The 25,044-nt window shown below is 39.7% G+C and overlaps 1 protein-coding gene across 1 annotated transcript in view; it reads left to right on the top strand.

Annotated features, from left to right (window-relative positions):
• spsb4a (splA/ryanodine receptor domain and SOCS box containing 4a) overlaps positions 1 to 25,044 on the top strand; it is a 61,955-nt gene that overhangs the window by 11,264 nt on the left and 25,647 nt on the right. Inside the window, exon 2 of the mRNA XM_073849620.1 lies at positions 8,141 to 9,014. Coding sequence (XP_073705721.1) covers positions 8,309 to 9,014 — 706 coding nt within the window. The 5' untranslated portion in view covers positions 8,141 to 8,308. The remainder of the gene's footprint in view (positions 1 to 8,140; positions 9,015 to 25,044) is intronic.

Genomic DNA, 25,044 nt, shown 5'->3' with positions numbered 1-25,044 from the left:
AACTTAATTTTCAATTAGTAATATGTATTGCTGAGAACTTCATTTGGACAACTTCAAAGGCCATTTTCTCAATATTTTGAATTTTTGCACCCTCAGATTCCAGATTTTGCCTTATCCTAACAAACCATACATCAAAAAGCTTATTTATTCAGCTTTCAAATTATGTATAAATCTAAATTTTGACAAAAAATAACTGTAATGACTGGTTTTGTGGTCCAGCGTTACAAATGGGTATATTTACACTTTTCATGCGGTTTTATTCCAACTGTAAATGTCCTCCAAGTCTCAACGCATGCCTTTCAGCCAATCAGATTGCATGGATAGGCCTAACTGTTGTAGCATTCAGGCCTTTAGGCGGGCAGCCTGGGGTCTGCGATATTATCATTCCTCCAGTCATGCAGAACAGCTACAAGCTCTTGAGTCCTGGGGCGTTCGCCAAACACGCAACACAGCGGCGGAAAATTCAATTACGCAGGCCTGAAAACAAAGAACGCTATCTTTATGATGGCACAAGCTAAACAAATAGAGCCTTGAGTGTGGAATGGCAAATTGAGGAAGATGTTTATTACCCAAAAATGTTGCAGATTAAAGACCGTGTCAAAAAAGAAATCCGACAAAATGTGGCAGTTTAGTCTTCAACTGCTTTATTTCAATAACCCAAGCACAGAAAAAAGACACATTTGGCTTGATTGAAGACATCACGCTGCAGAGGAGCCACAGGGCACAATTACACCAGGGTTGTTTTGACTTCTACTTCGCTTTTCTTTGACTTATAGCCATAGCAGCCCCATCCCAGCGACACGCTCGCCAGCTGAGTGCTTTTGTTTTTCTAATAGATAAGTCAGCACAAATGGGCATTTTCCCATGCGGAGACGTACGGCCCTGGCAGACCGCTTTTATATGTAGTCTTGTCTCGCATGGCTTAGCAGATGGAGACAGCACATCAGTGGTCCATTAGAATGAGGTTGTTATAGTTACATTAGTCGTGTCTCATATGGTTCGGGATCATTACCCCTGAGGAGAGCGAGTGTAATTGATGTAGTGGACATTTTTTTCACTTCTCAGCTTGACGCTGGCGTTTTATATCAGCAGTGTAACCCCCAAAGGCACGGTACAGTCATGCCATGCGGTCACTGTCTTACAGCGTGACTCAGTCACTCTGCTGTCACACATTGAAACACACCAGCTGCCTGACTGTCGGTCTGTCTATCTATCTACTTTATCTGTTCTATATTGTTCTCAGTGGTCTATCTATCTATCCCTCTATCTATCTTCAGTGCCTTGCGAAAGTATTCATAACACTTAATTTTTTTTCATGTTGCTGCCTTATGTTTAACTGCTTTAAATTACTTTTTTGCCACATCAGTCTACACTCTATACACCTTAATAGCAAAGCAAAAAAGGGTTTTAACATCTTAACAATCTCAAATTTATTAAAAAGAAAAAACTGAAATTATTTCATTGCATAAGTATTCATACTCTTATCTAGGACAGTTGAAATTTAGCTCAGGAGCATTCATATTGCTTGTAGATGTTACTACACTTTGAGTGGCAAATTCAACTGAATGGGTGTAATTTGGAAAGGCACACAGATGGTAATAAAAGGTCTAACAGCTGAAAATGCATATCAGAGCAAAAACCAAGCCCTGAGGTCAAAAGAACTGTCTGTAGAGCTTAGAGACAGGATTTCATCAAGGTACAGATCTGGGTTAAGAGTTAGGAAATAATTCTGCTGCATTGAAGGTTCACAGAAGAATGTAGCCTCCATTATTCTTATTAGAAGAAGTTTGGAACAACTAGAACTTTTCCTAGAACTGGCTTCCTGGCCAAACTGAGCAATTAATGGAGAAGAGCCATGGTTAGACTGGTGACCAAGAAACTGATGGTCAATCTAGTTGAGCTTCATATATGAAGATGGGAAAAACTTGCAAAAGGACAAACTTCACTGCAACACTCCACCAATCCAGTCTTTATGGCGGTGGCCAAACTCAATCCTCTCCTCAATGAAGACACATGCAAACCCACTTTTTGCAACAAAGAACTTAACAAACTCTCAGACTGAGAGAAACAAGATTCTCTGGTCTGATGAACGTCAATTCCAAGCATTATGTTTGAAGGAAACCAGGCACTGCTCATCACCTGCACAGTACTATCCCAAAAATAAAGTGTGATGGTAGCACCATCATGCTGTGGGGCTGTTTTTCAGCAGCAGGGACTGAGGGACTCAGAGTAGGAGGAAAGCTCAACATAGCAAAATATATAGATAGCCTTAATGAAAACCCAGTCCAGAGCATTCAGAACCTCAGACTGGGCAAAAGGTTCACCTTCCAACAGGACCCTAAGCACACAGCAAGAGTGGTTTATAGACAACTCTGTGAATGTCCTTGAGTGGCCCAGCCAGAGCCTGGGCTTGAACCCAATCAAACATTTCTGGGGAAACCTGAAATGTCTGCCAGACCCCATCCAAGCTAACAGAGCTTGAGAGGTGAAGAGGTGAGGCAAAGAATGGCAGATAATTGCCAAATTTTGATGTGCAAATCTTGTTACATCACACCCAAAAAGACTTGAGACTTTAAAGGTGTTTCAGCTAAATACTAAGTTAAAGGATAACTATTGCCAAAATGCAACCTGGGCTGTTTTTTTTTTACTGTAAACGAGACAAACATATATCTAAAAGCACAATTACGACAACCGAGCCGTTTTTGAGATTGACCGTGATTTCTTTTTGTGGTCAATGGTCGGTGAATGGGAATACTAGGGGCATAAATTTGAGCGCATCAAACTCGATATTTTTACAACACTAAGAAGGCTCGACACACCATGAAACTTTGCTCGAAGTATCGCCTGGGTCTCTACACATGAACTCGAGCATTGAGAACATTGTTTGTGTACACAGAGTTTACTAAAAAGAAAGGTTTTGAACAACTCATTTACACTGTTTGGGTTTCCGCTCGCGGCCGTCTTGCCAGTCAAGAAGTGTCGATCTCCGAATGCGAATGAATGGACTCCATAGGACGAAATATTAGGCTTATATGAGGCTCTTTTTACAACTATAAGGTTAATATTGTTTTCACTTGCGACAAAACAACGAATTAGCCATGCATTTATATGGAAATATGCTTTAGGAGCTATCCATCCTCGCATTCGGAGATCGACACCTCTTGACTGGCAAGACGGCCGCGAGCGGAAACTCAAACAGTGAAAGTGAGTTGTTCAAAAACTTTCTTTTTAGTAAACTCTGTGTACACAAACAATGTTCTCAATGCTCGAGTTCATGTGTAGAGACCCAGGCGATACTTCGAGCAAAGTTTCATGGTGTGTCGAGCCTTCTTAGTGTTGTAAAAATGTTGATTTTGATGCGCTCAAAGTTATGCCCCTAGAACTCCCATTCACCGGCCATTGACCACAAAACGAAATCACGGTCAATCTCAAAAACGGCTCGTTTGTCGTAATTATGCTTTTAGATATAAGTTTGTCTCATTTACAGTAAAAAAAAAAAAAACAGCCCAAGTTGCATTTTGGCAATAGTTATCCTTTAAAGGTATGAATAATTATGCAATGTACTTATTTCATCTATCTGTCTGTCTGTCTGTCTGTCTGTCCATCTGTTTATTCCTTCATTCATCTTTACTGTAAGCTGTCAACACAGTTGAAGTTAAAAGTCAGGCTATTTTGGGTGATAGTTGATACAGGAGGTATATGAAATATGTGATAATAGTGGGCGTAAAGTGGACATTTTCGAAAGATCCTAATGCATTTTCAGTTTTATACATTTTCAGGCTCAATGCAGTGCTTAATGGAATGAATTGATCCACAAAAAGCTTTTTGTCGTCTCATCAGTGTATTTAGTTTTTTCCTCAGACGTTTCTTTTTTTTCTCAGGCCTTGTTTTACAAGCCTTCATGTAATTACCTAATGTGAGAACAGTGTTTAAAAGTCTGTCTACAACTCCCAGACTAACAGCGTAATTATGTTTGCGTCGGTGTTTATTACAGTTATTAGTGACTACAGCGGTTTGAGTGAGGGAATGTTAGTTAAACTGACGTGCACGCTCTGAACCAAGCACAACCTGAGTGAAACGCATTACTGTGCCTCAGCACGGCAGCAAGACTGTGAAACCCTTTGTGCCCTGCCGCGGGAGCCTCTCCAGCTCTGAAATACGATACGGAAAACCTAACACCTCGACTCCTAGCACACGTTATGATAGCTGTGAGTGGCATGTTAGGGCAGCAACCTCTCTCTCTTTCTCATTCATTCTCTCTCTCACACACGCACACATTCACATTCTATCCTACTTCTTTCATGACCTCATTTATTTTTCCTTTAATATTGGTAACACTTACCCAGGATTCCGGGCTCTGACTGTCTAGCCGTCTGGCTACCCTCCTTCCTGTCTGAATTCAGCTCTCTCTTTTCCTGTCTCTCCTTCTCTGTGCCCTTAATGTGTTGAGACTGTCTGAGGTGTGCTTGTGTGCATGTACAGTATGTGTGACCTTTTTCTTTTGTGTTGGTGACCTACGTTCTCATCTGACAGAGAGCAAATGTGTTATCCAGCACTGCTGTGAAGAAACTAGAAAAAGCGACACTTCCAACTTAACTACATAAATTAGTAGCGTAGCTGAGCTGCTTTTAAATGATCAAATCTTGTCAAATAATGAGCTGTACTCTGTACTCAAACATGAAACAACACTGTTTTGTGTCACAATGTATCATGCCTAACAAGCTACAGTAGTAAGCTAATAATTAAACACAGTCATCCATCTCTTATTCAGTTTATGAAGTCTGATTGTTTAAAAGGCTCATATTTTAAAGGAATAGTTCACCCAAAAATGAAAATTCTGTCATCAATTACTCCAAGTAATTAGTTCTAAACACAAATTGAGATGTTTTTGATGAAGACCTTCTGGAGGATTTTATAAAAAATCTCTTAATTTGTGTTCTGAATATGAACGAAGGTCTTACGGGTTTGGAACGACATGAGGGTGAGTAATTAATGACAGAATTATCATTTTTGAGTGAACTGGATAAACTATTCACTGATTTATTTACATTTTATGTCTTTTTTTGTAGGGAAGTAAATGTTGATATTAAAATAAAACAGCTAAATACCACAGCTCATTTGCTGTTTATGTTTTTTTAAATGTTAAACCTCTTGACATCTTAGAAACACTGCACTTATGGTGCTGAAGAAACTGTTTGATGCTTTGCAACGGTCAGCTATTTCACATATAGAACATGTATATCTGCAAGATGTTTGTTAAAGTTCACTTGATCTGGAGTGGTCTGTAAGATGTCAGTTTTACATACATTCTAAATCATCTTAAAGACATCTAATAGATGTCTATTTGTCATCTGATAGGAAAAGTCCAGTAGATCTAAAAAATACTTCAGATGTAAATGCAGACATCAAATAGACATCTCTGAGATGTACGTGTGCTATTGGGGGAATAACACAGTTTATGTAAACGTTCCCTAACTGTCTTTTTTGTAGTCTCATCCCACGAAGGAGCTCTTTCTTATTCCAGGAAAAGACTAGGCATCACTTACGGTAGCAGGAAGTTCCTGCTAGCGTTTCATACATCGGTATCGCATCTCCAGCACACTCTGAAATGGGCTTTTAATGTGGAGGTATTTTTGTAACACTGAGGCTGATGCAAACTGAATCTCTCTCCTTTGTTCTCTCTTTATCCTTCTCTCACACTTTCCCACAGGATCCTAGAAAAAAATAATGCTGTATTTTGGCTTCCATTTTTTCTCATACTTAGGGTTATTGAGGTATATTAAGCAATCTGGTCTCATGACAATAACGTACCTCTGGGAGTGGGAACTTTTTTGCAAGACATGAAATACGTACCGCCATGTACATTTCGTGACATATTCAATGTGAAATGTCCATTGGGTGTCTCTAAAAAGTGTTAGTTTTTCCCCCAGAACAGATGAACGTACATATGGTGTGTTTTATGTGACATTGGTTGTCACCGCAGTTCTGACTTGAAATGTCTGTTGAGTGGTGCTATAATGCTAATGCTCAAAGACGTTTTAAAATAACAAAGGTAAACCTAACCGATAGTATGAACAAAAGCAAATGTGATGTAAAAACGCAATCGCAAGCATGCTGTTTTAGCTTGTTTTGATGTTATTTGTACCCAAGGATTCCGCATCCTAAATCTAATCCCATGGCGGTTAATCTACTGTGCATTCTTGTTACATTCAGAAATTGAAACATAACCATAACTAGTGGTGCAACGGATCACAAAACTCACGGTTCGGATCATATCACGGATTTTGAGTCACGGATCGGATCATTTTTCGGATCAGCAAAAAACAAACAAAACAAAAAAGTTTGTTGTTTATTAATTACTGAATGCTTACTTTAAGTACTTCTAATCCACAGCAAAAACTAGCTGAACTAATAAAGTCAGTAACAAAGAACTATCACACAAATGACAAGTGTAGATGAATACAACATAAAGTTACTAATAAAATCAATAATACTAGTATTCAGGTGCAGAAATTTAATAATTCATTGTAAAATAACTTGTGCTTCTCACTGCAGGTATTTATAGGATGCTGTCTCTTTAAGGCCTAATGCGCGTACCTAATACTGGCACGCATCTCTTTCTCAGCTGTTTCGGTTCACTCAAGACATAACCAACTGTGTTTACCAGAATAAAACAACTTGTATTTAAACATAACTTTGTATGTATGTTTCCGTTCAAGAGAAGTTAAAGAGGAATGTGAATCGCCTCTCTCTCTCTCTCTCGCTCTCTCTCTCTCTCTCTCTCTCTCTCTCTCTCTCTCTTTGTGCGCGTGCTCGCTTCTGGTGTGTGCGGCAGCAGTAAAAACAAACAAAACAAAACAAAAAAACAGCGCGCGTGTTCTTTTTTGCTGCAATGGTTTAAAATTATTTGAATGGGTAAATTGGCAAGACAAAACTTGCCAATTCTAAACTTTTACTCTATGATGGATAAATTTAACAGTTAATCCGCGAATCACATGCGTGCCGAACCGTAGGGGCTGGTCCATACAGATCACGGATCATCTACGATCCGTTGCACCCCTAACCATAACTGTGTATGAAATCGATTAAAATTGCTTGCTGTTTTACCACCTCTAGTGTTCATCTCTGTTGTAAACTGCAGAGATATGTACATATTGGTACGTATGTTTTCGTCATAAGACCACATAGGTTTTAAGGCATATATTCGGCACCTAACTTATCCCCTGCCATTTCTATTACGAACACCAATGATGCCTGAAAATTTGCATTTTAATCAGCAGAGACTGATAATTACATTTTTAGGCAATCAGACTAATGATCAAAACAATCTTACACTGGTGGAGACACTGAACTCCAAAGCAATATTTAGAGATTCTGGGCTCTTTTGACTTAAGCCTGCTTGAAATCATGCAGAACACCTTAGCAACCACCAAGCAACACCTTAGAAACCGTGCAGAAGACCCTAGCAACTGCAAAATCCTCCTGTAAAAATTACTTAGGATATCCTAGCAATTCTGTGGTAGTCACCCACACCTTGTGGCAGCAGGATTTGCATAAACAAGAACAGCTCCAATTTTCTTCAACATTCTTGTCTATTAATTTATTTATTGCATTTTTTTTTTCAAAACGTACCTTATTAAAATACATCTGTTAATTGATTGAGTCTCTTGAAATGTCAGAGTTTCAAACAGTTTGTTTGAAGTGGCTATAGCTCTTTTGAATGATACCATTTATAAGATTTTTTAAATGCAATATGTGTGGGTCTGTATCGCTCCGTGTTGACATAAGCTAGGCTGTTTTTGAGCTAGAGATGACATGTCTTGTCATGTGTGAATATGTGCATGTTCAGTGTTTCTGTATGTCATACAGAAGGTGTCTCGTTCTCACCTGCGGCACTCATTATTACATCCTTCCCCATGGCAGTCTCTCACAGTCTGTCAGGCTGCGGTTAGCCATCATCCTCTCCTTCTGCTTATCTTCTTGTCTTCTTATTTCTGTTCTTCCTTTTTTCTGTTCCCATTTTTATCCTCAGCACCTTTGAGATTAGTTCTAGATGCACTCATAAAACCAGCCCGCGACTCTTTGATCTGTGTGGTATTGCTGTTTTAATGACGTTGTATGTTGGTGTGTTTTCTCCTAGGGCTTCAGTAAGGTTGGCTCTTTCGCCACTGCTGACACGAGTTTGGGGGCCTCAAGCTGACGTCTTGGTGCTTTGATGAGGTAACGGCGGATTCCGGAAACCCAGCCCCTGTGTTGCACCACCCCTTCCCTCTCCCCTCCTCCCTTCCCCTTTCCAACCAGCCAAGCCATGGGCCAGAAGATCTCGGGGAGCATCAAGTCCGTAGACGTGCGCGGGGAGCCGTCCTACAGGCCCCTGAGGAGGGAACTGAGAGGGCCAGATTTCTTCAAGCCAGCCCGGTTGGATCTACTTCTGGACATGCCCCCAGCTCCAAACGAGCAGCAGCTCCGACATGCCTGGAACCCAGACGACCGCTCACTTAATATCTTCATCAAGGACGATGACAAACTCACCTTCCATCGGCACCCTGTTGCCCAGAGTACCGATGGCATTCGTGGACGGGTGGGATACACACGAGGACTCCACGTTTGGAGAATCCATTGGCCTGCTAGGCAACGGGGCACACATGCGGTGGTGGGCGTGTCCACGGCAGATGCCCCGTTGCACTCAGTGGGCTACACTTCTTTAGTTGGCAGTGATGGCGAGTCCTGGGGCTGGGACCTGGGACGTAACAAGCTCTACCATAACAGTAAGAACCGGCCGGCCTCTTCCGCACCAACATACCCAAGCTTCCTGGAGCCAGAGGAGGCCTTTGTGCTCCCAGATGCCTTGATGGTGGTGCTGGACATGGATGAGGGCACATTGAGCTTCATGGTGGATGGACAGTACCTCGGAGTGGCATTCAGAGGCCTTAAGGGCAAAAAGCTGTACCCCATTGTCAGTGCGGTGTGGGGCCACTGTGAGATCACCATGCGCTACATCAATGGCCTAGATCGTAAGTACACTCATATACTTTCTCCAGAGGTACATCTGAATAATTGTTTGATACTTGCTTGAATTGGAGGTTTTAGCTTGGTGGTTTTGTAAACTTGCTCGAATTGGGTTGGTGTAGTGGTTAAGGCTAAGAAACCTGATGATTGCTTATTCGATTCCATAACTAGTTTATACATGAGTAAGACATGAACCCTCTGGGGTCTGAGGGGGTTTTAGGGCCCTGGAGAAGTTTTGACATCTCCAAATAGTTTCAGGGTATAAGCTCATGGTGTCGTTCTGCATACAATTTGCATTACATTTACCCTGCTGAAAAAAATCTTTAACCATCCTGGTTTGCTGGTCTCCCAGCATAGTCAAGCTAGTTTTTAACTAGTCTTCCAACCTGGTCAGGCTTAGGGACATCCAGTCTGGCTCCTGGAGCTTCAAACTGGCCAGCACACTTTCCTGGACATCTCTAGTAATCCTGAAGACCTTGATCAGCTGCTTCATGTGTGTTCAGTTTGGATTGGAGCTAAACTTTGCAGTACAGTGGCCCTCCAGGAGCAGGATTAGACACCTCTGGTCTAGCCAGTTTACTCAAGCTGGTGTTTAGCCGGATGGACAGCTTCCAGTTTACCAGCTGGAAAGTGGCCAAAGTCCTTTTAAAATCAGCCAAAAGACCAGGCTAGAAGACCAGCAAACCAGCTCAGGCTAGTTTAGGATGTTTTTTTTTTCAGTTTAGTCCATTCAAGTTATGCATTTTATCACTATAGTTGTGTGGCAACCAAAATCTTGACCTTGCTAGTGTCATGCATTACTAGTCCAGCTACAACAACACTGTGTTCTAGGTCAACATTGCATGAGATGTAGAATTGTTGGTATTTTAACATACAGGTGTACTTAGCAAATATATGGGAGCCTAAATACTGCGTCTTGTCTTCTGTCCTGTTGGTTCAAGACCTCAATGTAAAGAGCTGGAGTCTGGTTCTTCACTCACAATGTCCCTCAGGGTGCTTGGGCATTGCTGCAGGCATGTATTAATTATTAATGTGAGGAACAATGAAACACGCAATGGGAGTGGAGGCAGGAAGGCTCAAAACGTTGCTGGTTACCTTAGCTGTTTTCTACAAATGGCATAGCTTCACGGTTACTGAAGAGAGGCTCTCGGTTTGATATTCAGAGGAAACACGTTTGGTGCATATATGGTTGCATATTGTGTTCATCGTGCAAGTGATTATGTATTAGTTTCAAGCACTCAGAGCTATCACGCGATTCACAAGGCTAAACACTGAGCCTCTGTGTTTGTAAAGGCTTGAAACTCTCCTTCACCCATCATCAGCATGTGTTTTGGAAACACTTTTTTTCTAATCCGCTCCTGCCAGGCAGACGCTGTGCGTGTATAAGCCAGAGAGTTTGTGTGAAACAGCATTTTAAAGCCAGAGGCATGTTTTTGTAACCATCTGAGCTTTGATAGCACAACCTCAAGGTGTTTTTTTCTCCTTACAACTTACAGAAGAGAGTTTCAGAGAGTCATCTGGTAGATTTAGTTCGATTTCTCGTTTCTCTTTAAAAAGTCACTCCATGTTCAAACATCCATACCTGTAGATGATTGTTGTATTTTTAGCTTACTCTGCTTCATGATGTTCCAAACCCGTATGAATTCATTTTTTTCCATGCAATGCATAAGAAGATATTTTGAAAGACTTATTGGTCCAAATGAAATTGAAGCTTATTGACTCCCACCATACAGCGTGTATGAAAAAACGTTTTTAAAAATAGCATCTTTTATGTTTCACAGAAGAAAGTAGGTCTGTATGGTTGGAATGGCATGAGGGTTAATAAATGATAATAAAATAATGAATGTTTCCTTTATTAAAGGAGAATAATAATTTAAGCATTAAGCCACATCAAAAGGCTTTGCATTACCATGGTAAAAACACATCAATGCACACCACTGAATAGCTTGCTTTTATAAAAAGCAGCAACAGCTGTATGATAAAAGCCACTAATGCTTAATAAACAATTAAAATGAATGATGATCATGATTACTAAATTCCCAGTTATTCATTTTTTAATCACTTTCACTTTCAGAACAAATGAAACACCTCTTTCCCTCTAGGCATTTCACTCCTATGATTGAATTGTCAATGTGGAAGGAATAAAAGCATGATATCCCTTTATAAAACTTGTCATTGTACATGACTTCAAAGTATTAATTTAATAAGCAACGCAGTAAGCCTATAAGCAGAATCCTATCAGTGTCATTTCAGCCCTGTTTGTATGGATTAGGTCGCTTTGGCCTCGGTGTCTCTCTACAGACTCTTCTCCTCCCTGGTGTGTTTCCGTATCAGGGGACAGAGAGCAGAGTGGGACACTCTCAAAGCTCCATCGTCTGAAGTTGAAAGAGCCCTCTTTCTCCCTTTCAGATAGAAAGAGCAACTCAGTAAGTGGTCCTAAGACCGTTTGAAATCTTTTCAAAGCTTCTAGTAAGCATGTCTTTATTTGCTGGAAAATTGTATGAAATGAGCGAAGCAATGCTTGAAAAAGAGAGAGAGAGAATTCTGTGAATCTTGAGAGGTGTTTGGCAAAGCCATCTTTGGACCGGATCACTGAGCTGCACTTGGAAGCTCACGGTTTCCAAAGTAGTGGTAAGATTTGCTCTGAGGATTGTGGGTTTATATACACGTTTTAGGTGTTTTGCACGTTTTAAGTCACGTGCAGGAGGCTGTTAAGCACCTTTCCTCGTGGAGCGCAAGAGACTGCAATAGCGAGAGAAGGGGGAAACATGGGTAATGAATGCAGTAAGAAAGATGAGGTCGGGAAAAATGTAAGCTGTGACATTTTTAGATATGTGCTGCACAGTCTAAACCTCAGGCTTAATTTTAATATATATGCAAGCATGCTTCCAACACTGACTTATTACGTATCTCAGTGCACAATAGCAAACTAGTTTCATTATACACGCACTCAGAGCTGTCTGACTGAATCAGAATCCTCTGTGGTAAATAGGTCTTGGAATAGATACTTATGAGTTTAAGGCGTCCGGGGTAAGAGATTCTGAGAGATAGAAACAGATAATGTAAACACTAGAGAGAGAAAGAGACTGTGTTAATATCGAGTGAGCTGCCTCCTTGGATATCATTTCTTAACATAAAAGAATAATAAACAGTTTCAAAATCTTTTAAGCTGCCTACTTGGACAGCATGTTTGAGGTTAACATTTATGCGTTTAGCATAAGACCTTGTAGTCCACACACCTTTTCACAGCGTTTCTGAGCTTCATAGACATGGTTTCTCAAAAAACAAAAACAAAAGGTAAACTGCCAACCAAGCAGTTTCCAGGCAGACTAAGCACAGTGTCTCATGACCTAGTGAGCTGCCTGCTGTATTTTCTGGAAAATAAGTCACACCGGGTCAAAATTGCATTGTTGTGGAAAAAACAGCTAAGTTGCATCGGGGTATAAATCACATTTTATTACTTTCAGAAATAATGTAAAATACCATTAAATTAAAATAAACACATACACACATTATAAACACTATAAACATGTATTTTATTTCCCCTCACTTTATAGCAAATCATTTCTAAGGACCAGAAGAGAAATAGAAAAAATAAGGGGTCATGGCATGGATTTTTTATAATTTTAAGAAGTTCCTTGAGGTTTACCCTCATTCTGACCCTCTGTCTAAAATGACCTGATTTAAGGGGCGGTTCCTTTAAGGCTTCTCAGTAATCGGCCACTGATATAATTGGCAAACGTCATTGCATAGACAACAGTGTCAGTGCTCCCTCACTACTGCATGTGAGTGTTTTGACAACATGATAAAAAAATGGTCTTTTCCAGACAAAGCATTAAGAAATCATTTACTTACAGTTTGTGATGCAGCTGCAGTCAGACCTAGTACCACTTCATCTTTAAACAAATTTGTGAACTCTCCATGACACTGTGGCTCATTTACAAAACAACATGCTCTGAAGGTCAAAAAATCCTCAGACATGATCTGGGATGCCATTAAAAATAAGATATCCACTTGTTTCTTATGCTGGGATCCTTTTGATATCTGTACATAGATGTGAACTAGCTATTTAGACTAAATGTCATAAAATATCATTCCATTTGTCTTGTTGACGACAGACTCAAGCATGTGGATTATGTCAATAAGCAAATGTATACATCTATATTTGTATTGTATCCAGTGTAGACAAGATAGCGGCAGTGGTTGTAATTTCTATTTGCTTTTGATGCAACGTGACATGACACTCGCATTCAGCATAATCAAGTTCAGTTATTAAGCTACTGAACGCCAGTGGGCGGGGGCTATGGTGAGAAGATGACTATTCATCGATGCCTTGCTCTGTTTATGCAAACTTCTTTTCTCAGCCTAGACGATATCTAACACTGCAAGTTGTCATAGAAGATTTAGTCAGATTTTCAAGCTCTTTCAGTTGCGTGAATTGTGCGTTTACATTCCATCGTTATCACGAAACCCATGACACATTCCTGGAACTACATAGTACGAAAGCCCCTATTGGCAGTCTAAATAGCTTCCTAATTGGGACTGCTTGATGTTTCAAAAATTGTGTGACTGCATTTTTGGGGATCATATGCATGGTGTTTAAAAACTTAGTGAGCTTAATCAAAGTACCTTTGGGCTTCATAGACTTCATTGATATCTCTGCTGTGTATTGTCTAAAAATTCTTTCTAGGTATACAGCTCTCTAGGTCAGTGGTTCTCAATCCTTGTCCTGGGGGACCCCTGGTCTGCACATTTTGCATGTCTCCCTTATTTAACAAACCTGATTGAAATCATCAGCTTGTTAGTTCAGTGTTTGTATCTCTCTCCTAATGAGCTGATGATCTCAACAGGTGTGTTAAAAAAGGGAGAAATGCAAAATGTGCAGAGCAGGGGTCCCCCAGGACCAGGATTGAGAACCACTGCTCTAGGTTATAAGACGACATGACCGTCATGGTCAGAAAAACAGTAGGCAGCTCACTAAGATTCGAAAGGCCACATTTATAACACCCATATGGGTGAGAATAAGCTATATGTGAGTGAGAGGAACTCTTCGAGAATACTTGAGTATCTGTGAGGGAAGCCTGAAAACTCAATATGTGTGAGAACAGGAACTCAGACGAGTGTGAGTGTGGGAAAAAGATGTTATTTGTGTCTGATTATGGGTGTGTGCATACAAATTCTGAGCAGGCGAGTGCAGGTTATGTGTGTGTGAGAGAGAGAGAGAGAGAGCGCGAGGAGACTGTGAGAAGTAAGATGCGTCTCTGCCTCTGTGGAGCCCACGTCTGTCTGTTCTGCTGCGTACCGCATGTGTGTGAGTGACAGCACCCTGAGAAGTTATCTGCACGGCAGTGGAATAGTGTTTATCACCGCCGCTATGATTCATCGCACTGCAAATGAAAAGCAGCAGGCAGGCCCTGAACAAGCCTCACCACTGCGCACAGTGGGTACACATGCTCGGGATGGGTCAGGATGGCTGACTAGTCCATCTGTGTGACTGGATGATTAGTTTATGTAGTTTTTTCCCTTCAATTTCTGCTTTAGCATTAATATTTTAGTGGTGGTGAATTACTGTAAGAGACACGTTTTTGTTATTAAGATATCCACTGTTGTTGATTTATAGACGTAGATTGACTTTATTGACAGCTGTGTCATGTCTTGTTGTTATAGGCTGTAGGTTTGTGCACCATTCTGAATTCAAGTTCTATTGAAAGTAGAACTTACTCTCCTACTTCCTGTCAAGACTTACTGTCCTACAGTGCCTTGCGAAAGTATTCATACCCCTTCATTTTTTTTACTTTTATATTGCTGCCTTATGTTAAACTGCTTTAAATGACTTTGTCCACATCAGTCTACACTTCATACACCATATTGATAAAGTAAAAACAGAATTGTCACAACTTCGTAAATCTATTAAAAATAAAAAAACTGAAATAAGTACATTGCAAAAGTAATCATATCCTTAACTCAGTACTTAGCTGAAGCACCTTTACAGCCTCAAGTCTTTTTGGTATGATGCGACAAGCTTTGCACATCAACATTTGCCAATAATCTGCCCTTTTTCTCCTCACCTTTTCACCTCTGAAGCTCTGTCAGGTTGGATGGGGCAGATGCACATTTTCAGGTTTCTCCAGAAATATTTGATTGGGTTCAAGCCAGGTCTCTGGCTGGGCCAATTAAGGACATTCACAGAGTTGTCTAAGCCTTTGTCCTGTTGGAAGGTAAACCTTCTACCCAGTCTAAGGTTCTAAATGCTCTGGACTGGGTTTTCATTAAGGCTATCTCAATATTTTGGTGCATTGAGCTTTCCTTCAGTCTCTGCCACTGAAAAACAGCCCCACAACATGAGGCTACTACAACCACACTTTACTGTTGGGATGGTACTATGCAGGTAATAAGCAGTGCCTGGTTTCCTTCAAACATGATGCTTGAAAATCAGGTTTATCAAAAATCTTGTTTCTCACAGTCTGAGGGTACTTCATGCGCTGTCTTTACTGAGGAGAGAATTGAGTCTTGCCACACCACCACAAAGACCAGATTGGTGGAGTGTTGCAGTAATGTTTGTCCTTCTATACGTTTTTCCCATCTACATATATGATCATGGAGCTCAACTAGAGTGACTTACAGCTTCTTGGTCACTACTAACTAATGGCGCTTTTCCACTACACAGTACCAGCTCGCCTCAGCTCGCCTTGGCTCGACTCGACTCGGCTCTGTTTGGTTTTCCACTGTGTAAAAGTTGTACCTGTACCGGCTTCCAGGTACTTTTTTTCGTACCACCTCCGGCGAGGTTCCAAGCGAGCTGAGGCGATACTAAATGTGACGTGAAAACACAGCAGACTGCTGATTGGTCAGAGAGAATCGTCACTATTCACTGCGTCGTCATTGCACGCGCCAGCAATAGTATCCAGAATAACCCCACCATTTTTAAAAAGTTTGGCCAGAGATTGCGTGACATATCCAATCCATTACATATTATGGCAACTCGGAAGAATACTCCGTGGTCAAACGAGGAGGTGCAGACAGCGGGTGTGTGTCGCGTAGAAGATTACGTCACGGCAGTTTCCTGCAGCGTCGCTATGACAAACCAGGTACTATTGTAGAGGTACAGGTACAACTTTTACACAGTGGAAAACCAAACAGAGCTGAGTCGAGTCGAGCCGAGCCGAGTCGAGTCGAGGCGAGGCGAGCTGGTACTGTGTAGTGGAAAAGCGCCATAAAGTCCTTCTCCATCAATTGCTTAGTTAGGCCAGGAGACCAGCTCTAGAAAGTGTCCTGGTTGTTTCTAACTTCTTCCATTAGGATAATGGACACTACATGCTTCTGTGAACCTTCAACGCAGCAGATTTTTTTGAACGCTTCCCCAGATGTGTAGCTGATGCAGTCCTGTTTCTGAGCTCTAAAGGCAGTATTTTGACATCAGGGCTTAGTTTTTACTCTGAAATGCATTTTCATCTGTTAGACTTTCATTAAGACGCATGTCCCTTTCCAAATCAGACCCATTCAATTGAATTTGCCACAGGTTAACTTCTTTCGAAGTAAGAAATATGAATGCTCCTGAGCTAAATTTCAACTGTCCCAATAAGGGTATGAATACTTATGCAGTGGAATAATTTACATTATTTTATTTTATTTTGTTGCTGTTTTTTGTTATTATGGTGAATGGAATGTTGATTGATGTAAAAAAAAAATGTGTAAAAATGTGTAAAATTTAATGGGTATGAATGAATACTTTTACAAGGCACTGCAATCAAAATAAAGGCAAAAATGAAACAAAGTTTGAAAAAAGTATTGCACGTCGTCAAAAGACACAACCCAGCACTCCCACCACAGTGGTGTGAGGGTGCCTAGTGTTGTGACCAGACAGTGACACTGTTCGCCATATTACATGCTCCATCGTTCACTGCTATGTCTGCGACCCATAAGTCTTTGTGATTATGAGGTCAGCCAGCCGGTCTGTTCGCATCCAGTGCTTTCATGCCATCAGTAATGAGGAATATGAACTGATTGACTGTATATAAACTTGCACTAATTGCCAGCGTCCAAGCAAGAAATGAGCAGGAAATTGACATGCGCCGCCCTGTTGTGAATGTGTAACACAGAGTAGATATAATTGAGAGATGGCGGAGAGCTTCTATCTCTCTCTGTGCTCTCTCTCTCTTTCTCTGTCGTTTGCTCTCTGACTGGCAGAAGACTGCTGTCACTGTGCCCTGTATTGTCAGGGATTAAAACACCAATTAGCTCTAGCTATGATTCATCACACAATAGTGTCTGATCCACATTCCCACTCCAATAGTATGCTCTCTCAGTCTTAGCATCAGAGAGAGAGAGAGAGGACAAGACGAGGGCAGGTATACAGAGAATGTCGAACGAGTGCTACATAGATAATTACACTGAGTCTGAGATCGAAACGAACAAGAAAAGACACAAAGGCCAACTGTCATGTAAACACAATGTGTCCAAGTGTCTCTTTCAATATGCTTGCCCATGTAGTAACACGCTGTGAAGATCGACACTGAAAAGCAGAAATTGTTGAATAAAGTCGTTATTTTTGTTTGCTTTGTGTGCAAAAATTATTCTGGTAGCTAAGATTAAGGTTAAACCACTGATGTCACATCTTTATGGGCCTTTATTAAGTTGATTGTTGTAGTTGCGTAGCTGTTTATGCAGGGTCAGAAAGCTTTTGGATATCATCAAAAATACCTTAATTTGTGTTCTGAAGACAAACAAAGGTCTTACATGTTTGAAATGAGGGTGACAGGGTTTTAATTTTTGGGTGAACTATCCCTTTAAATCGTCAGTATGACAGAATGATGTCTTTCTGTCTGTGTAAGATGTGTTAGCTAACTGGAGATGGCTGCTATATGGGTCAGTAGGTTAGCGCTGCATGGTGTTGCTGGCCTGAGGCACTTGCCTAATAAGTTGGCAGGGTCGTCTGCATCTTATCGGAGAGATTACCGTTCTCTCAGGCTCTCCTGGGAGTGTGTGTGTGTGGGGGTGTGTGACTCAGTAGTGCTGTTTGGGCCACATCTGTTCCTTAAGACCTAAGCTATGTTTGCTAAGCTGTATTATATTCTTCCCTTTGATGTCTGAGTCTCTTAAAACACCTACACTGAACGCTTCTACAGAGGAAGGCTGTCAAACCCTGCTAAAAAACAGCTTAAATCTGTATTTCCATGCTGGTACAGACAGGTTTAGTGCTGGACCACCATAGTCAAGATATTTACCAGAAAATAATAATAGATTGTGATCAATATTTGTCCAGAAATTCGTCAAACATTTGGATTCAATGTACTATGAGTCAGGACATTAAGTCTAATCTTGCTTATTGTTTAAGATGGATAGCATGCAAATTTGAATGCAGCCCAGAAATACACAAGTGTGTTTGAATTTGTGTTTATTCTCCTCTTCTGTCTCTAATCAGTGGATGACAGCAGCTGGCTCAGATTTCGTGTGTTAATCCAGAGGCTTGTGGGAAATTAGCATTTGGATAAGGGAGTCAGAGCAATGCTGTCATGCCTTTTAATTGGCCCATCAGCATCTGTCAGTCAGCAGCGGGATGGGGACACCTGCTGTGTCACACATGAACTGAACTTAAGGATGCACTGTGAATCTGACATTATAAACAGCTGTAAACCAGGCAATAAATAAATAAAAGATTTTGAAGTACCAAAAATGCCCCGGATGTTTCAGATGTGTGGGCATCCTGTCATAAATTCAACTCTATTATCCAGTCTATTGCTATGATAGCAGATGATACTGCTATTGTACTTTGATATAGACCTTGGCACTGAATGGTTATTATGTTCATTGTTTTCTCATTCCGTACATGGCGATTACATTGTACTCCGGTGTATTTCAACGAATACCGTCACGCCTAGTACAGCTTGTTTAATGTTTAAACAAAAACTTCTGTTTGCATGAAACTGTTGTGATTACATTTATTTAATATGACAAATGTTGAAATGGAAAATTCATTACAATTGGCTTATTAGTGGAGTTAGGTATTTAACATAAATGGATGACACTCTGTGTTTGTACATGATGAAAAAAAGGTAAAAGGAAAAAAGAAAAAGTTAGTATAATGGTGTTCCAAGTGTCTTAAAATGTAAATATGTAAATGGATGTCAGTATCTCTTAGCTAATTAGATAGTTATTTTGGCTTGTTTGTTAGTTCCAAGGCTCTTAGATTGAAGAAAATTGGATAAATTGTCAAGAATGCAAAGGACTCAGTATCTGTTTTAGTTACAGGACTTTTGGAATTAAATTAATGTTAGTTAGTTAGTTATTTAGTTAGTTAGTTAGTTATTTAGTTAGTTAGTTAGTTAGTTAGTTAGTTAGTTAGTTAGTTAGTTAGTTAGTTAGTTAGTTAGTTAGTTAGTTAGTTAGTTAGTTGGTTGGTTAGTTAGTTAGTGCAGAGTGTCTAAGAATATAAATTAATGTCAGTATCAGTTTAGATTGTAAATTAATGCTAGTAAGTTAATTAGTTAGTTTACTAGTGCCAAGTGTCTTAAAATGTAAATGATCTTTGTTATGTAAATAATGTTAGTATGTTGTTAGTTAGTGGTTGGTTAGTTAGTTAGTGTTAGTCAGTTAGTTAGTTAGTTAGTTAGTTAGTTAGTTAGTTAGTTAGTTAGTTAGTTAGTTAGTTAGTTAGTTAGTTAGTTAGTTAGTTAGTTAGTTAATACAGAGTGTCTACGGAAATAAAGTACGCTCAGTATCAGTTTAGATTGTAAATGAATGTCAGTATATTTTAGTAGTTAGTAAGTAAGTAGTTAGTATGTTTGTTAGTTAGCTAGTTAGTTAGTTAGTTAGTTAGTTAGTTAGTTAGTTAATACAGAGTGTCTACGGAAATAAAGTACGCTCAGTATCAGTTTAGATTGTAAATGAATGTCAGTATATTTTAGTAGTTAGTAAGTAAGTAGTTAGTATGTTTGTTAGTTAGCTAGTTTATTAGTGCCAGTTGTCATCAAATGTTAATGACTTTGGGGCAGCCGTGGCCTAATGGTTAGAGAGTCAGACTTGTAACCCAAAGGTTGCAGGTTCGAGTCTCAGGTCCGGCAGGGATTGTAGGTGGGGTGAATGTACAGCACTCTCTCCACCCTCAATACCATGACTGAGCTGAGTCCCTTGAGCAAGGCACCGATCCCCCAACTGCTCCCCGGGTGCCGCAACAATGGCTGCCCACTGCTCCGGGTGTGTGAGTGTGTTCACTACTGTGTGTGTGCACTTGGATGGGTTAAATGCAGAGCACAAATTCCTAGTATGGGTCACCATACTTGGCCTCACTTCACTTCCTTTCCTTAGTATCAGTTAGTTAATTATAGGACTTTTGGTATGAAAATTAATGTTAGTATGTTGTTAGTTAGTAGTTAGTTAGTTAGTTAGTTAGTTAGTTAGTGTTAGTTAATACAGAGTGTCTACGAATGTAAATTAAGCTCAGTATCAGTTTGGATTGTAAATGAATGTCAGTATGGTAGTTAGTTAGCTGTTATTAAGTTGGTAGTTAGTATGTTTGTTTGTTTGTTTGTTAGTTAGCTAGTTTATTAGTGCCAATTATCTTCAAATGTTAATGACTTAGTATCTGTTAGTTTTAGTTAGTTAATTATAGGACTTTTGGTATGAAAATTAATGTTAGTATGTTGTTAGTTAGTCGTTTGTTAATTAGTTAGTTAGTCAGTGTTAGTTAATACAGAGTGTCTACGAATGTAAATTACGCTCAGTATCAGTTTAGATTGTAAATGAATGTCAGTATATATTAGTTAGTTGTTAGTAAGTCAGTAGTTTGTATGTTTGTTAGTTAGCTAGTTTATTAGTGCCAGTTGTCTTCAAATGTTAATGACTTAGTATCTGTTAGTTTTAGTTAGTTAATTACAGGACTTTTGGTATGTAAATTAATGCTAGTATGTAGTTAGTTATTTGTAAGTTATTTGTTAGTAAAGGCAGAGTGTCTAAGAATGTTGTCAGTATCAGTTTAGATTGTAAATTAATGTCACTATGTTAGCTAGTTTATTAGTGTCAGTTATCTTTGAATGTTAATGACTCAGTATCTGTTAGTTTTAGTTATTTACAGGACTTTTTAATATATATTTATGTCAGTCAGTTAGTTAATGCAATGTCTAACAATGTAAATTACTGTCAGTATCCGTTAGTTTAGGTTGTAAATGAATGTCGGTATATGTTTGTTAGTTAGCTAGTTTATCAGTGCCAATTGTCTTAGAATATAAATGACTCAAAATCTCTTAATTTTAGTTAGTTAATTACAGGGCTTTTGGGATGTAAATTAATGTTAGTTAGTTGGTTAATTAGTTTTAGTTAATACAGAGTGTCTAAGAATGTAAATTACTGTCAGTATCAGTAACAGTAGTAACTGTATCAGTTAGTTTAGGTTGTAGTTGAATGTCAGTATATGTTAGTTAGTTAGAAAGTACATTAATATTAGTGTGTTTTTTTTAGTTAAATATTTAGTGGCAAGTGTCTTAGACTGTAAATGACTGTTCCAAGAAAAAAAATATGATGTCCTTCTTAGACAGTTCTGTAATCATCTATCAACAATTCCATCTGGTCCTGAGCATGAATGGAGTGCACCTGGCATAAGTAGGGAGGGAACAAACAGATGGATAAAGAGGTAAAGAGAGGACAGAGAAGTGGTCTTTACTCTTTTCAGGACAAACAGCTTGGCTCCGTGTTAATTGAGAGCCAGTCATTAGAGGATTAGTTTGCTGGATCAAGTTTCAGCTAACGCCATAAGGCCGCAGCCTCACCCACAGCTGTTACATTCATCCTTACAGTACAACAATCACACACACACACACACACACACACACACACACACACACACACACACATACATAGTGAAGTCAAGGGGAGGTTAAGCACATGCACAGAATGCCTCTGTAATGCAATGAGAGAAGCACAGGAGATGTTAGGAAACTGTTGAGTGCTTTTTTCACAGACCAAGCTGGCAAGCTGCCTGTCGTGGTGACTTGATATCTTTTTTTTTTCCTGCCCTGGAAATGTGACAGATATAAGAAGTGTGTTATTAAAGCATATCATTACTGAATGATAGAGCACCTAAGGTTGGCTCAATACTTCAGGCTCATAATATGTCGAAATGAGACTTACCTTCACAATTGCTGACCGTGCATTTTGTGACTTATCCGCCTGTGCGCACACACAAAAACTCCACCGTTGGCTTACTAAGCATCTTGGGTAATCTCCTTGAAGGCTTATTTTGTGAAAACACAAATGATAGACAGAAGCTGTTTGTTTAGTATATAGTTGGCATATGCAGCTGCACTGTTGCAACTGTTTCTGGATCAAACCCAAAAAATGACAGCCTGTTTTTATTACACCACCAAACGCTAGCAATAACCTTATCAATCACGTGCTGTTGTTAATATAGCCTGTGACCGCTAACATCCATTGCAACCATGCAACACAAAAAGCAGCGCTGCCCGCTAGTGGAACGGATTGACGTTTTACTCTTTGATTTTTGTTTTGTTCCTTCTTCTCCCCATTTTTCAACACGTTCTGTCCTTTCTGCACCGCTCTGCGATATTTGCACAGCTAATTGCCTGAAGGAGTTTCCGTGGAAACAGACATCATTCAGTCACTGACAGAGACAAAGGCAGAGCAGAGATTGAGGGAAGACAAAGTAAAGAGAGACAGTATGTTCAGTGATTGAGCTGTGGAGGCAGTGGGCTCTGTTAATAAGCCCACCTGCTGGTTCCTGACTGACTCCAGCTCATCAGATCTGGCTGTTTCTCATCCTTACACTTATCCAACAGTAAGCCTGACCACACAAATGAGAGAATGGGGTGACCGCAGACATGTAGATGTTTGGATTATATTAAGCAGTATTATCCACAGAGCTTTAAGCACAGGCCTTGACTTCCATTGCGCTTACCGTGCGTCTCCCTGTATGTGTGTGGCAGTCTTTAAGAACGAAAGAAGAAGAAATTTTGGACGCTGTTTAGTGGTTTACTTAATGAGCAGTTTATCTTTCCAAGGTGGAAGAACAGTGTCTTTGCTAAAAAAATAGCTTTGAAGAGAATGGCAATCAATCTACATTGACATGTAGATGTGTTCAATTATTAGCAGGACTTGTCTTTAAGGACAAATCTTTATTTTCAAAGTCTTACACCTACACTATAGCTGGTTGCTATTCTGTGGCTGGTTTTGGATGCTGACTCTGGTCAAAGGCTGTGTATAGAAGCTCAAGGTGACCTAGCTGGCAACATGTTGCATGGATAAATCCTACAGATGAATCGATGCAATTCAGCTCAGCTCTGCCTTTGATCCTTTTTTGCATCTTCCTCATTTATTAAGAAACTGTGTATGTTTAAGCACCCAATGACATTAAACCTTTTTAATGTTTTTTTTTTCATCTTATTTTCTAGTTAAAATATCTTTAAATCCTGTAAACAAGAATGTAATTTAAAGGTAGAAGTTCTGTCATTAATTACTCATCCTTATGTTGTTCCAAACCCGTAAGACCTTGTTCATCTTCAGAACACAAATTAAGATATTTTGGATGAAATCTGAGAGCTTTCTGAAACTGCATAGACAGAAATGCAACAGACACATTCAAGGCCCAGAAAGGTAGTAAGCACATTGTTAAAATAGTCCATGTGACATTTGATGACTCGCACTTAGGGGTGTCTGCAAATTATGAAAAAGATGTTATTTTACATAAAAAAAATGCAATATTAGCTTTGAAGTAGTAAAGATGTATTGATAACGTATTCACCCCATTGTCATCCAAGATGTTCATGCCTTTCTTTGGTTCAGTCGTAAAGAAATTGTGTTTTTTGTTCTCCATATAGTGGACTTCGAATGTTGCCCTCGAGTTTGAAAGTCCAAAATGTAGTTTCAATGCAGCTTCAAAGGGTTCTAAATGATCCCAGCCGAAGAATAAGGGTCTTATCTAGTGAAAAGTTTGGTCATTTTCTAAAAAAAACAAAAAAACAAAACTAATTAATACTTTTTAACCTCAAATGTTTGTCTTGTCTAGTTCTGCCATGCACATGCATACTCTGTGTAATCCAGGTTAAAAAGTACATAAATGTTATTTATTTTTTAGAAAATGACAGATAGTTTCGCTAGATAAGACCCTTATTCCTTGGCTAAGATCTTTTAGAAGCTGCATTAAAACTGCATTTTGGATGGTCAAACTTGCGGGCTCCATTAAAGTCCACTATATGGAGATAATTCCTGAAATGTTTCCTCAAATAACATAATTTCTTTACGATTGAAGTAAGAAAGGCATGAACATCTTGGATGACAATGGGGTGAGTACATATCTGTACATTTTTGTTCTGGAAGTGAACTACTCCTTTAAACTAGACAAAGACTACTTTAAACATTGAGCGTCCATATTCTTTCTCACTGCTTTACTTTTTGCTCTCTGATCTATCGATTCTCTCTCTGCCTCCTCACTTCTCTCGTGCTATATGATCTAAAATCCATTGGAACTTCTCTGTACATCCATTACCCGTTCCTCCAACCCTTTTTGTACATTGTGTACGCATTCTGTTTGCTTTGCATAGGTACAAGCTGTAGTAACAGCAATTTATCTGCATTGTCAAGTGCACAGAAGCCCTTATAATCATCCCAGAACTGAACCTGTTGATTAGCTGGACCACAGTGTGAGAAAAGCTGCCAACTGGAAAGTGCTCTTGAGCGGGGCTGGTGCCGTGGAGGGGTATGGCAAAGGTTCAAATGCTAAGAGAGAGGGCTTTTTGTAATGATGGCTTCATTATCTTCCTTCACCTACCTATGCAGTGTCATCATTTATCCTTGCTCCCAGTCAAGTTTGACTATACCCTGCTGAAGAAAGACCAGCGTAAGCTGGTTTGTTAGTCATAGCTGGTCTCCCACCTTGGCTGGGCTTTTGACTGGTTTCAGAGTGGTTTAAGAGACTTTCTGGGACTAGCTATAATAACTTTAGACCAGCTTGGTGAGCCAGGCTAAGAGAATCAGCTAAGACTGATTTTAAAAGAGAAGTTCACTTCTAGTATAACAATTTCCTGATAA

The sequence above is a fragment of the Garra rufa genome, chromosome 10 (genome assembly GCF_049309525.1).
Source record: "Garra rufa chromosome 10, GarRuf1.0, whole genome shotgun sequence".
NCBI lineage: Eukaryota > Metazoa > Chordata > Actinopteri > Cypriniformes > Cyprinidae > Garra > Garra rufa.
Note: the sequence above shows the minus strand (reverse complement) of the source record. Positions and strands in the feature narration are given on the sequence as shown.